We start from the raw sequence: 14,220 nt of genomic DNA, 5'->3' as shown, positions 1-14,220 counted from the left end.
TTGTGCCCAACATGGGAGGGAGTGGCAGAAGGTGCTCACTGTGAACCAGTGAGCTAATGGTTTAGCAGAAATTCCACTGGAGTTATTTCTCTAAACACTAAAGAGCCAAGGCATGTTCCTGAAGAAGGCGCTCTCTTCACTGCCACCTCCTCTTGCCACCAGCACCTGTGTCTCCTACCCAGAAGAGGAGAAAGGAGAAAAGTTATCATTGCAGATGTACAAGGAAGGAGTCTCAAAACTAGCTGTGTGGGCAGCTAAGCAAGGCCATTCCTAAGCAACTGGAAATACCCATCCCCTCTCAGGCATTCTTCAGGGACATGCTAAATCATTAGCAAGCTGAAAAATTTCCCTTAAACAGCCAAGATGCTGCACATTTTTCATCCTAACATGAGGAATAATCCATCACATACAAATATGCAGCACTTGAATCATAAAGGTCACTGTCTTGTATTGAGATGAATCATGCCATGCAGTACCACTGCCTGGTTTATTTATCACACAATAAGATGATTGTAATTACTCAGTCTGGGCCACAAGATAGTATACCCAGTTCAGGTTAGGGAAGTTTTCTTTCTAGGCTCTCTCTCTTCTGCTGGATATTATTTCATCTGGTTTAGAAAATATTGACACATCTCTACCCCAACATCTCAGAAAAGAGCATTCTGTAAAGTCTTTATACGAGAAACATTTTTGGCTTAAATAAAACCATCAAAATCAGGCAAACAGCCTTTGTTATTTAATATACAGACAAAAATAGTGTTAGAAACTATGAAGCTGGGCATGAAATCCAAGAGATTTGTGAACACACAAAGACTGATCAGTTCTATAGGCTTTTAGTACATATTTAAATAATTTTTGTGGTTTATTTTTCTTTTTGTTTGTTTCTCAATTGTTTTTTTCACAGGTGCAATATGTACAGAAAAGACAATGCCATTCTACTTAACAGCATGTTTCAAAACAGTAATTCAAGGTTCCTCCAACATCAGAAAATGATGACTCCTCAAAAAGAGATTAAACCAGTTCTTAATGGCAAAGTAGTGGCTCCTGGAAAACTGGATTTTTAAGGAATTCCTCACTATTCTAACCACAACAAACTTGTGCTCTGAATTTATTATTTTTTCACAAGAAAATCAATCCAACTCTCTTTCAAGGGGGCACTGTTGGTTGAATGATTTGAGAATTTAGAATCTCCAGCACTCTCAGTGAGAATCTCTCACTGAAACTTGCAGTCGTTTATGCATATGCCCCCCCCAGAAAAGAAAACATAAGAGCATTAGGCATACAAGTGAAAAAATAGTAACATAAAGTAATAAGAGGTAAAACAATTTTCTTCTCTATATACATAAATATTTTTACATGAGTAACAAGAAATGTCAAAAATACACAACTCTGAATACAAAACCATTTTAGCAATAGATTTATACAAATGAGACTTGTGGAAGCAGCATGCTTTAACAGAATGAACTGCAACATAATTCAAAATACATTCATTTCAAACCTCCATACCAAAGATTTCTGAAAATGTAACATGAAAGAATACAGTTTTGTAATGAACGTCACTGCTGGAGAGGAAGAAAATTGTAATTCCCCAGTAGAATCAAGAAGGATCGATTTCAGTTTTTAAAATCCCTGGTCTTGGTCAAGTCCACTAAAATGCCTCAGAAGCCCAAATCCTGCCAACACCTATGTGTTTTAATATTACAAATGCTAGCAAGGTTATGCTGATCTTGGCAGGATCACAGACAGTAAGACTGAGCAGTTTAGTGTTCTCCGACTTGGTTCTAGGACTTCTGCAGTAATATCAAGGCACTGCTTGAAGGACAGGATATTAGACAGAAGAGACCAAATAGTTCTGTAAACATAGAATTACCCTGGGTATACTTCTACATAACCTTGTTTCTTCCTTTTGAACACCCTTTTGTTCACTGTATGCTCTGAGCACCTCTAAAACCTGTTAAGTGTGAATGCTACGTACCATGCAAGACACCTCTGAATTTGGGCCACACAATTTGTGTTTCTTTTCCATAAGTATCAGCAGACACAGCTCTGAGCAAAAAAACCTGTTGCAGTCAGTGTAAACAAACAGCAAATTATCCAGACAAATTAACTTACTTTGATGTTTGCAATTTCTACTTCATAGCCAGTACTTAGAGAAAAAAAAAGTTTTCCCTTCCCCCTTCAAGAAAGTATTTTCACTAACTTTCCTGTATTACTCATCTTCTTTCCTTCTTGAATTACATGTTTTATGACAATCGTTCAAACCTCTTCCGTTATAGCTCTGGAAGACAGGAAAAATAACTGTTCCTGCCATCTTAGACAGTGTATGCTTTATTACACTGCACTCTATTACAGCAGCTGTTAGCACAATTTTGCTGCTTTCAGAGATAACAGGCATGACAGCTCTGACACAGAAAATCCATAATAACCAGGTCATAAACATCCGCAATCAATGTAAATGTTATTGAGAAATAAGAGCTTTACTGCAAAGACATGCTAAAACACTCTGTTTTACAGCAGAACTCCTTTACTGCCTCTCATTTTGACCACACCATTCCATCCACCATCATGGATATCAATAAGATTGCTACCGCCTGGGTACTTTTACCTGTAACCTCAGCTAGCAACTTTTTTTGTTCCATTTATTCTCCAAAAATGTAAACATTGCCAAAACTTTTACTGACAGATACTGATGAGAAGAACAGAGATAACTGTTAATTAAGTTCTTCACTAAATATCCAAATAAAATCTATTGTGTTCAGTTGGCCTCAGGAAGCAAGCAGTCCTTTGACATCCACAGAATACAGGGCATTTCCTTCATACACATATGTTCTGTGTGGACAGATGGAAATACATAAAATTACTATTATTTTCTCCTCAGATACAAGAACAATGAAGAGGTCCTCATGCTTTGAAGCACTGAAAGAGAGGTGGAAGCAAGAGAAGCCCAAACCCTAGCCCTAGTTGGTAAGTTTGTAGTATATGAATCCTCCTGTACTTCAGTCACACAGTCCCAAAAACCCCACTGCACAGACTCACAGCTTCTGCAGGCCTTCTTCCCCAATTTCAGAGCAACTTGTGATGTCACTTGAAAGCCAAAGTCTTAATTTTACTTCTCACGCTAACTATGTATCTACCTGATTTAAAAAAAAATAAAATAGCCGAGTCTGGATTGCTATCATCAAGGAAAACTTTTGTCTTTCCGCTTTCCAGGCAGGTACCAAGGCAACAGGATATTACTCAGGTTTGGCATTTCAGGGACAACACCTGATTCCTAATAGATAAGAAAAGCAGAGAAAAGCCTTGGGGAAGCAGGCACCGCAGAGGGAAAAGGGGCAATGAAAAAAAATTGTTATTAAGTAGTATCAGAGGGAAAAGGAGAACTTAGCTTACATCCCTAGTAAACTGTGCTGGCCAATTTTTACTCATCATGAGTTTATGGACTCAGTCTAAAACTGGAAAACAAGCAAGTTAAGAACTTTTTTTTCCCTAGTCATTACCATGTAGAATAAATCCTAACCTCAGCTACAGTTCATGTGCTATTTGTTTGCTGGTTTACCCTACAGTTCCTAACCCTATCCCAAGAAATGCCTGACAGCATGATTCCAACAGTGCAGAGCACACCCAGCCTTACAGGAGCTCCAAGCAGAAACAGCACTACATCAACGCACTGTAAATTGTAGGCCCAAGGTCAAAATTTCAGATGGGTTTTCAGGCACACCATTCATTAGGTTTGGATAGCTTGTAGCTACTTGAAGTAAACAACTCCAGCCACCCTTTAACCCTGTGACAATTTTCCCATGAACTCTTGTTTTACTAAATCCTGTGTTAGCCTAAACCACAGAACATGGTATTTTCATCACTTTCTTTTCCTTTTATTTTCTCCTTTCTGGTAACTTCTCCCTGGTAACTGAGCAGCTAATGTTATTGTGATCAGTTATTAGAAAAACAGTAAATCTATGACTGTAACTATACCAACATAAATTTCCTCATACAGCTTACATGGGTCTTTCATTGAAATTCACCAATATCACAAATAATAATAACAACCCTTCAATACAGAACAAAATATTCCAATAAGCAAATTCTATAGTAGAATTTTGTAAAGTGCTCACAAATATTAATGGAATTATTAAAAAAACAAGTTTTCTAGTGTCACCATGAAAACTTCTGAAATATTTTTAAAATTAAATAGAAGTCATCTAATGAGACTTTTTGGCTCTAATATATTGGCAGACAGCAGCAACATTTTTCAGAAGAATTACACCACCTAAATATACTGTATCTTAGCAGCATAAGAAGTCCCTACAATTGGGTGCAATTGCAGGCCTAGTAAGCATAAACCTGACAAAATGTTACAAATGTAGTTTTCATTTAAAAGAATGGATTTCCATGGAATCCTAGAGGTAACATTTGCTATTCTGGTAGTAAATCCAACTATAACCAATCACTTTCCCTCTATCTTTCCTCCCAAAATTGCACAAAGTACTGGAAATTTGAATCAAGTTATAAGATACGGCCACACTGAAGAAGCCATATTAAACAAAACAAAATTCAACCTGAAGTCTAGAAACAAATAATCTCAGAAATCAACAATCATTGCCAAATATCCTCAGCTTCACACGACTGACCGATGCTCTCCACACACATAGATGGCACTGGGTCGAATGCGCCGCCTTGTGTGGCCAGGTAGCTGTGGCAAAAACTTGAAGTATTTGGGCATCAAGTCCAAGCATGCATCGTGAAACTTCTTAATCCTCCAGTAGTAAATCAGTGGGTTCAGTGCAGACTTGAGGTAGCAGAGCCAAAGGAGCCAGGTGCTTATCTCGAAAAAGTTGTGCTTGTAGTAGAAGTGGCTGTTGAATGTGGCAATAAGGCTGTAAGTGGTGAAGGGTGCCCAACAGACTATGAAGACAAGGAACAAAATCAAGATGGTTGTGAAGGCACGAGTTTTAAAGCTCATATCAATGTTCATCTGAAAAGGTCTCTGTAAGCTCATGAGACCAAGTTTACTGGCCTGGCTGAGGCATATGCTATCAGGGTGGCTGTGGATACGAACTGCATTGTGGCGGACGGTGTTGAGTATGCCCATAAAAGAATACAGCATTACCAGGAATGGAATAAAAAAAGAAAACAGCAAGATAACTATAACATAGGCTCGGTAACCTGGGCTTGTAGAGTAGCCGAAAACACACTGAGGTGCTCTCGAGGGTATCTGCAGATTAGGATTCCCTACTGATAATGGAAAAGCAACAACAAAGGATGCTGCCCAGGAAATCACGATGAGAATCTTTGCACGGTAAGGATTCAGCTTATCTTGCCTCTGAACTATGATAAGAAATCGGTCAATACTAATTATAAGAAGAATGGCTACCCCTTCTATGACAAAAAGCCAAAAGAACATGGCAGAGACTCTGCAAAATATATCCCCAAAAATCCACTGAGTGGTAATGATTGTTATCAGAGCAAAGGGCATGTTCAGCACTGCCAGCAGCATGTCTGCAAAAGCCAGGCTTGCTAAGAGGATGTTAATTGCTGATCGCATGGCTGCCTTCTGGTAGACCATGAGGCAGACAACAAAGTTTCCAAGGAATGAAACCAAGAGGATAAATATCATAGCAGCAGAAAGAATGATCTGGAGTGGCAAACTCAAGCTCTTGAAAACTTCTTGCGACGGCAGGATAGTGGTAGCGTTTATCAGAAAAGTATTTCTCTCAGTGGTGAGCACAGCACCTGAACTATATCTCAGTGGCTGCGTTGTGCCACTACGAAGCAAGAACTGGGGAGTGGTAAAATTCGTATAAGCATTTTCATAAACAATAAAAGTAGCATTTGAGGTCCCAGAGTGGGCCAGCGTCAACATTGCTGAGAAAACCATTGCGTCAGGAGAAACAAAAGCACAACCAGTGGTCTAAAAGGCATTTCATCTTGTTCAGGAAGTATCTTATTCCTCGTCATTTAACAAATCAAAATTCAACGTCTCAAAGCATCAAAGTTCTTAAATTCATGTCAGTATTTCCATCTGAAAAAGAAGAAAGGAATTTAAAGAAACAAAGTAAGACTCTCTGAAACCAGTGGGAACCCAACAATTGCTCCACTGTCCTTAATGACAAAAGAATTCTTAATACATATCTACTGCTCAGGTGGACGAAATTTACTGAAGTGCCAGTTACAGGAGTATGGTAATACTTAGTCCTTTTCTTATCTTTCGTGTTGCTGTGGCCTTGCTGATACTCAACACACAAAGCTTTATTCTGCAATAACTAGGACTGGAAAACTTTTGATTTTGAAAAAAACCCTTTCTGATTAAGAGTGAATATATCAAATCAGTATCTTTATTTAAATCTCATAATTTTAAAACTAATGTCATTATTTTTTTTTTAAACTGCCTGCAGATGGAAACTTTCATTACATTTCTAAACAGCTCAAATAGCATCTGAGTCACCTATATTCCTGTTTGCTAAGCACCAAAAAGCCTTACCTAGCTGAGCTATCCTACATAATACAGAATTCTTGGGTCCACATCAGTTATCAGCAGTAGATGCCTCAAAAACACGTAAAACATCCTAGCCCATTCATTAATTATTAAATAACTTGTCCACAGGAGTAAAGTATTTTTCAATTTGTTCTATTTAGTGACTGTTTCATAGCAAGGTGCAGGACACTAACTCCTCTTCAGTCACTACAACCCTTCCACCTGCAGCAGGCTTTCTTTCACTGCTCTAGACCTGTCTTTGCTAATTCACCTTGGTATTTCACACAATTTAACTCTGCACATGCTCTTTTTCCATGTCAATCTAATCCTTAGACACTCTGCTGAACCCCCTCCCTCATCATTATGCTGATAAAATGCAGCATTTCCTTTTACAGTTCACATGTTCCATCTTGTACTATTACATGTATTATATTATTATGTATGCTGCTATAAAAGACAAATAAAACACAGAGGGGCTGAGAGTCATCTCCCCTTTTCAGTGCTAGATCTCCACAAAACTCCTCCCCTCTACTTAGACATTGCCAGAGTATGCTGGCATCTGATGAAGCTGTAAACCAGAAGGATTCTGTGCCCTTTTAGAAAACAGATCATCACAGCTAGCAACAAAAAGCAGGATTCACTACAATCATTCTGGATGAGTGTAATAGTCACTTCAGGCTGTTTTCATGTTTTTAGTCAGAGAGGGATAGAGGCATCTTCAGAGGACAATCTATCTCCTTCATCTCTGCACATGGTAGCAAGCTTAAGCTACTAACTCGAGAAGCTTATGTTTGATAGCACAAATCCTGCCCACAGTACTTATGCTGGTTCTCTTTGGTAGCAACATAAGGCAAAAGCGAAGAGAGGAAGGAATTGTTTTACAAATTTACACACAATCTACATCCTTCATGGAGGATCAAAAGTTTAATCTTTTCTGGATAATACTTCACCAACAAACAAATTAACTGTAAGACAGCAAAATCTGAACCTATGTCCCCTGTTTGGATTTCTAGCCTGCTCAGGTTGCTGCCAAGGACTCATCCAGGAGCAATAGCACTATGATCTGCTCCTCTCATTCCAGAGGGAGGGAATAGCTTTGCTATCTGCAAACTCAATACAGAGAGATGACTTCCATGGCTAGACCACTTGCAGCACTATTTTATGAGAAATTATTAATCTCTGACTATTTTAATTTTCAATGGTATCATAAAGGGATAATATTATAAGTATCCTGATTTCACTACATCATATGAATTCCACTTTCTAGATAGCTTCCTCCTTTAGTGGAATGGAACATCATAACTTTCTATTTTATCCTATTATATTTCAAAGGTTGTTAAACTCAGCAAAATATACTAAACTATGTATGCTGACATGTCGCAAAAATGCCAGTTTCTGTTACCTTTTTCTAGATTTTCCTTTTCTCTCCATTACCTTGGTTTGATTTTTATTTTACAGTAAATCTCCTAAAGAAATCCTCAATGTTAATTACAGGCAAAGGTATAAAATATCTTCTTTCTTTGGTTATAAAACTTGCCTTTACTAGTCAATGTATTTTTTAGACTAAAAAATCTTTAACCAATGGCAGAAAGGTTAACACAGATCTCCAGGATAAATAAGCAAGTATTTTAACAAGAACATGAAAATCTTACCCAAAGTTCCAGTGAGGTTTATAACCCCATAAGCCAAGAACACTGAAGAAAGAATGAAGCTGTTGCATTCTGCAGGGACTGCAAAAGAGAATGAATTAAAAAATAATTTGGGATTTGATTTAAAATCATAGAGTACAGAAAATTAGATACACGGGGCAGTATCATTTAGAGCTCTGTAAGCAGTAAGCCAGCAAAGGTAACTTGTATTTCTGATTGGTTTTGACAAGGTACCTCCACCAAGGCTCTAAGAGAAACTGTTACTATTGCAGTGAAGGCATGTCACCAGAATGATCCTATAAAGAATATCCATACTGGGGTTCAAGCTCTTCAATAGGGTTGAAGAGGAAAATGTGAAACCACATTTGATGTTGGCAAACATTATCAGTTTTTCAGCAATTTACTAAAATCAGCAATTTACTAAAAACAAAGGTCAACCATAAAAAGGTACAGAGACATAACATGACAGTTAGTGACAAGATAATAGACTATCATAAAATTCAGTTTTGCTAGAAGTAAATTATGCATGTACAGAAAAAAAAAAATTATATGCACAGTAACAAATGTTATACCTACAATTACCATCCAGAAGAAACAGATCTTTAAGTTTTGATAGTTTCCTCTATGAAAACATCAGCCAAGCATGCTAGCAAAGAAATGGAAGAAAAGCAGGAGCTATCTACAAAGACTGTATCTTATATATGCTATCTGCTACAACACACATCCATAGCACCTCTTATCTTTAATACCATGTTCAATTCTGCTCCACCTGATCTCCATTCAAAAGTGACTACAAAAAGACATCAGATGTCTACAGAATTACTAGTGGCACAGGAAACATGAATGATTGCTGTGTTTCATAAAGCAAGAACAGGAAAAGCCAAAGGAATTACAGAATCACAGCATTGACCCCTTTCATTGACCCTTGAAGGGACCCCTTTCTGGAGGCTCAAGCCTAGAGACAGTAGCCCAGATGGCTTCACAATTGTGAAAATACATCCCACAGGATGTTGTGGATGCCACAGAGCTTCTGTGGATTTAAATGGCAATTTAGGACATATTTGACATGATCTTTATACATATATCCATGCCAGGAAGAGGTGAATCACCCTCATGAAGTGCCTATCTGCCTCTGCTGACTGCAAAGGGTACACAGCCATCTGATTTGAATACAGTCATTTCGAGCACATACATGCAGTGACTTGACTAACTTCACATATATACAATAGGATTTGCTCACATAGTTAAAGTTTACAGCTCTCCAAACATATTTATGCCATACAACTTCATGCTCTTAATTATGAAGTTCAACAGAGCCTTAGATGATAACACATCATAAAAGCTCTAAAGACAAAAACAAAAAACCAACCAAACAAAAAAACCAACCAAACAAAAAAACCTGCATATGTTCCAAGAATTCAGAAAATTGTTTCAGAATATATGGCTTTATCACAAATTGTTCTTCTAAACAGAAGGAAACAAATAAGGGGAGTAAGAACAAAAGTATTCTCCACCCTTAATTTAGTTGAAAGGACTATACATGTGCTATGCTACATTTCTCAAGCCAGTAGCATTCAGAATATAGCAAAGGACTTGCAGGTGTCTATAGACATTTCCTAACAAACCCCCAAAAAATGACTAATAATCTCATGTATGAGATTAATATGTATGAGACTAATAATCTCTCACCATCCCAGCTTTCTAAGTAAAGAGCTACCTCTTATTTTGTGCCTTCTCCCCTCAGTGTGAAGCTTGTATGCTTTCTGTAGAGTGTTCAGAGGAGGAGAACGTCCTCATGCAAGCTGCTGCTTGAAGTGGGAAGTGAGTGTTAGCCACTGGGCTGCTGCATAAGTCATAAACCATATCTTCTTTTCAAGAAGGACAAAAGAGTGAGGAGTGATCAGCTGTCTTAACCTAATTAAGACAACTGCATGCTTTGGAACCCAGGGAGAAAAAAAATCTGGACCATTTCTCCTGTTCTTGCCACTTCCTGAATGCCAGTTACCAGGCAGCACTCTTTTGCATGCTCTGTTTGATCACTCTGAGATATGACACCTCTCTGGGCACTGCAGACTGAATCTGCATCCTCAAATGTATTTTGGAGTTATATAAACCTGCAGGCAAGTTAGTAATGCACTTCCTTGGCTATCATCCTTCATAAAAGTAATTGGCATTTCAGCCAATAAATTCAGGTGAGTCCCCATAAGAGTCTCATATAAATTTTTCCTCTTTTTCTTTTTCCTTTTCTCATTTTTTTTCTTAAAGGGATTCTACCCTAAACATCCATATGATTATTAAAAAAGCACCTCCATCCCTCTTCCTATCCTTCCTTCCTACTTCCCAAAAGTTATGTAAGGATAGAAATTTAAGTTGAAAAGGATCAGTAAGATAACTTCTCAGAAATTTTATCCCACTCCTCACTTGCTCTTTGAGAAAGATAGATCCTGTAATTTCAAAGAGAGTCATTACTGAATGGTAATCAGATAGCTTGTAAAAGACAACCATACTTTGGTAGTTTCTGTAGTTATGTGACTTATTGATGGTCAAAGTACTAATGTGAAAGGCCTTTGTTTACCTTTTTGTAACAGCATTCTCACTTTCAGAACATGTACTCTCACTGATTCTTTTTAGATGCAAAAATGCTTCGCACAATCACTTTTTCCATTTCAGTGCTGAAAATTACTGGTTATACACATTTTTTCTCAAGCAAGGTTCTCACTCATATGCAACTTTCTTTTTATGGAATATAATAGATACAATTATTTCAATGAAGTACACACTTAAAGCTAAATACCACGCAAATTTCATTCATCAAATATAATTATGTCTACAACCATGGTGTCTGTTTTTAACAGCCTTTGAAGCTAAAAGGTTTCTGTTCAAAATTTGGATAACATGCTCAACTGGAAATAAAAGATTATATCTTGCATGCAAAGCCTCCAATAGTCAAAACTAGTAATTCCAACATCCAGACAAAAAAAGGAGCATAACAGTACTATAATAACAGTTATGATTCATGCTGATCAGAACAGCTGCCCAGATGTTAAACTTTACCAGCTAAAAGCAAGCTTATTAGCAGTACTGCCAAGCACCAAGATTTGGTCCAACACAAAGAAATCTTTCCTCTTCCAAAATCTGAAGTAGCAATGCCTGGTACAGTGATCCTATTTCTTTGGTATGTTTCAATGGTCACAAATGGGAAGCTTCTGGATGCTTTTTAGCTACTACCAACAGTTTTATTTTTAAGGTAAACTTTGACAAAAACAATTTTTGCAACATAGCAAACTAAAATATAAAACAATTTTTATGGGGAAAAAAGATAAAGCCAATAACAAACATGAAGGCCATGAATTTGTTATGTTTAAAAAAAAATAATGTTTTGATAGAAAAACAAAGGTGCTCTCTGACACCCCATTATTGTACAAGCAAGCCTGGGGCATATACTGCCCTCTTAATAAGAATTGAGCATTGTTCCCTATGCCATTAAGAAGAGGCTGGAACTTATTGCAATGGAACCCTTACTGCTAAAACCAGTGTAAATACTGAGTCAGAGCACAAATCAGCAGGAACAATGTTCTTACTCACTTAATTGTTCCTCCTAAAAGGAACTAGTGGTTTTCAGTTTTAATACCTACTTACATACCCTAAATTGAAACTAATCAACTACACTGCATGAGTAGATGACCCATAAAACCATTCACAAGAGGCATTAGTTTAATTTAGGAATTTTTTCCTTAAACAGTAGTGTGGCAATTTTCATAGGAAAGTATTGTGGGAAACAGCCACCTCTGCTTTGGGTCATTAAGTACAACTAATTGCCCTAATGGGGATATTTCTTTCTGTCCTTATTTCAAAGAGCCATTAACTGTCAAGAAATGTCAGCCATGAGAATCATTATTACTATTCTCAACCACAAATATGCAATGTAAAGAATAATTTTATTTTCTTGGCTCTTGGGAAAAATTATGGTCTCGATTTGTGGATCATGTGAAAGGACTTATGCAGTTCTAGGTTTAATTCTTGTACTGTCACAATATTCTCCCTTTTAACATTCCTACTAGTTCAATGGTCATAATAACCATAAGTTGAAGAGCTAACTGAATGGTGTAGTACCTACAAGAACAGGAAACATTGAAAATACTATTGAAAACATCCTCCTTTAATTCACAGTCTCTGCCTAGTTATTAACTTACAACTACAAAACTGGAAGATGCTTGATGTTTGGCTTTCTAAATTTAAGTTGAACCTTTGGGTTATTCATGCAACCACTATATGTCAGTTTTACAAAATTAAAAACAAACAAAAAAGCATACCAACCCAGACAGGGTCCCATGAAGAGCAGGAATCATAAATTATCTTGTTCTGTTCTGTTCAGCAAAGTATTCCCTTTCCAAACAACCTGACAAAAAAAAAAAAGAAAAAATTGGTGACATATTTACACACAGAGCAGGACAAGATCCAAATAGCAAGTTTTTCCCCATAATAAAACTTTATTTTTCTTAGTAGAGATAGAATACATCGTGTTTCCTGACAAAAGGCAGATGGCATGTCCCCTTTCTTGCAGAAGGGTGTAAGGTCTATACCAAGTTTCATCAAGCCAAATAGATCCCCACCTATCTCACCAGTGGACCATAAGAATCTCAGCATTTAAGACTAACATTTGTTGTAGTAACATGTTGGTTTAGATCTCCTTCAGATGTATTTGAGTTGTAGACAAGCACACACACACACAATGCCATCATGTGTCAAGTAGTTAAAATTATTTAAACTGAACCTAACATACTTAAAAATCCGCATATCCCATCATGACATACCTGCTGTTAACAGACAATATCTATTTTCAATAGATTTCCATATACTCGAAAGGAAGACAGAAAATTTCAGTGAGCCTTGAAAGCTGTTTGTCACACTAAAAGATCCTAGGGACCCAATTAATATATACATGTTGTTTATATAAAAAAATCAAGAGAACAAAGAAGTGGAACACAACAGACACTTGCACATGCTGGTTTTAAAAAGGTTACACAGCTTTTAATTTCTTCCAGAGGAGCTTTTGGAACATCTCTAAGTCACTTCTAGACTGGACCAAAAGATGTCAGGATCCTTCAAGAATAATAATGTTGTACATGGCTGTTAGAGGACAAACCAGCCCATGAATTTACAACAACCTCCCAGAAGGAAAACACTAACAACAAGCTGTACTTTAAGGCCACTCAATCCTCTGGTCCATCACACCACTTGAGGGCTGAGTTCCTTTATTTGCAACCAACAGACTTCAAACATGCAAAGCATAAGGCCCAGTTTGCCATCCTGGCAACTTTTGAGAATTCTGCCTTCTGCAGAACAAACCCATTACTTAGCCACAACTGAAGTTAGTGTCTGAAAGATCTTCGTTACAATCTATTATACAAAGTATTTTCCATTAGCATAAAAATTTGATCTTTACATTTATTCCATTGAATAAGGTGGGAAGGGAAAAGTCAGTCACAAATTTAGTTGCATACATAAGAGACAAAATGTATCCATTATATCATTATAGACTGTTTCCTCTTTAGTGAGGTATTACAAATCCAAGTCATCTTCCCTCTTAGGCTTTCAGAAGTGTGAAAGAGAACAGGTTTGCCAGCAGGCAGAAGACTCCCCACTTGGAGGGATTAAATACAGCAACAACCTGTCAGATCTTCCCACCAGACAAGTACATTCTCTGACTTAGGAACCATTTCTTCTCTCTAGTTATGTGTTCATAGAAAGTATTTCCAACTCTCATGAAATGTACCTTTAAAATTGATTTAGAAAAGCATCCAAGATATCACCATAAACTAGTTCTTCCACTTCAAGCCTCCAGTAAGGGAAAAAATAAAAGCACTTTTTCAAAGTAAATTTGGAAAAATTTACTGAATTTGAGTGCCTTGAAGAGCTTGCTCTTAGCTGACTGAAACTGGTTTGGATAGTTTTGTGTTGGCAGTCAGGGCTTAACACCACTTCAAAACTAGAATCCTTTTTTCCAGCCATTATAAATTGATTAGTCAAGCCTTTTTGTAAGAAAAGAGGGGGGAATCTCCATAACCCTTCATCATCCTGCAATGTAATTTGAGTGCA

The 14,220-nt window shown here is 37.3% G+C and overlaps 2 protein-coding genes across 2 annotated transcripts in view; both read right to left on the bottom strand.

Annotated features, from left to right (window-relative positions):
* Positions 1–714: 714 nt before the first annotated feature.
* LOC139795458 (uncharacterized) overlaps positions 715–14,220 on the bottom strand; it is a 37,566-nt gene continuing 24,060 nt past the window's right edge. Inside the window, exons 3-5 of the mRNA XM_071742452.1 lie at positions 12,435–12,520; positions 8,125–8,202; positions 715–6,019 (exon numbers count right to left, since the gene is read on the bottom strand). Coding sequence (XP_071598553.1) covers positions 12,467–12,520 — 54 coding nt within the window. The 3' untranslated portion in view covers positions 715–6,019; positions 8,125–8,202; positions 12,435–12,466. The remainder of the gene's footprint in view (positions 6,020–8,124; positions 8,203–12,434; positions 12,521–14,220) is intronic.
* On the bottom strand, positions 4,616–5,875 carry GPR63 (G protein-coupled receptor 63). The gene has a single exon (XM_071741294.1). It carries the CDS (start codon positions 5,873–5,875, stop codon positions 4,616–4,618), a length of 1,260 nt encoding a protein of 419 aa, XP_071597395.1.

Source organism: Heliangelus exortis, chromosome 3 (genome assembly GCF_036169615.1).
Source record: "Heliangelus exortis chromosome 3, bHelExo1.hap1, whole genome shotgun sequence".
NCBI classification, from domain to species: Eukaryota; Metazoa; Chordata; class Aves; order Apodiformes; family Trochilidae; genus Heliangelus; species Heliangelus exortis.
Note: the sequence above shows the minus strand (reverse complement) of the source record. Positions and strands in the feature narration are given on the sequence as shown.

Bases quoted from the DNA above. Each gene is read 5' to 3' on its own strand.
- GPR63 (XM_071741294.1), bottom strand. From the start codon at position 5,875: ATGGTTTTCTCAGCAATGTTGACGCTGGCCCACTCTGGGACCTCAAAT.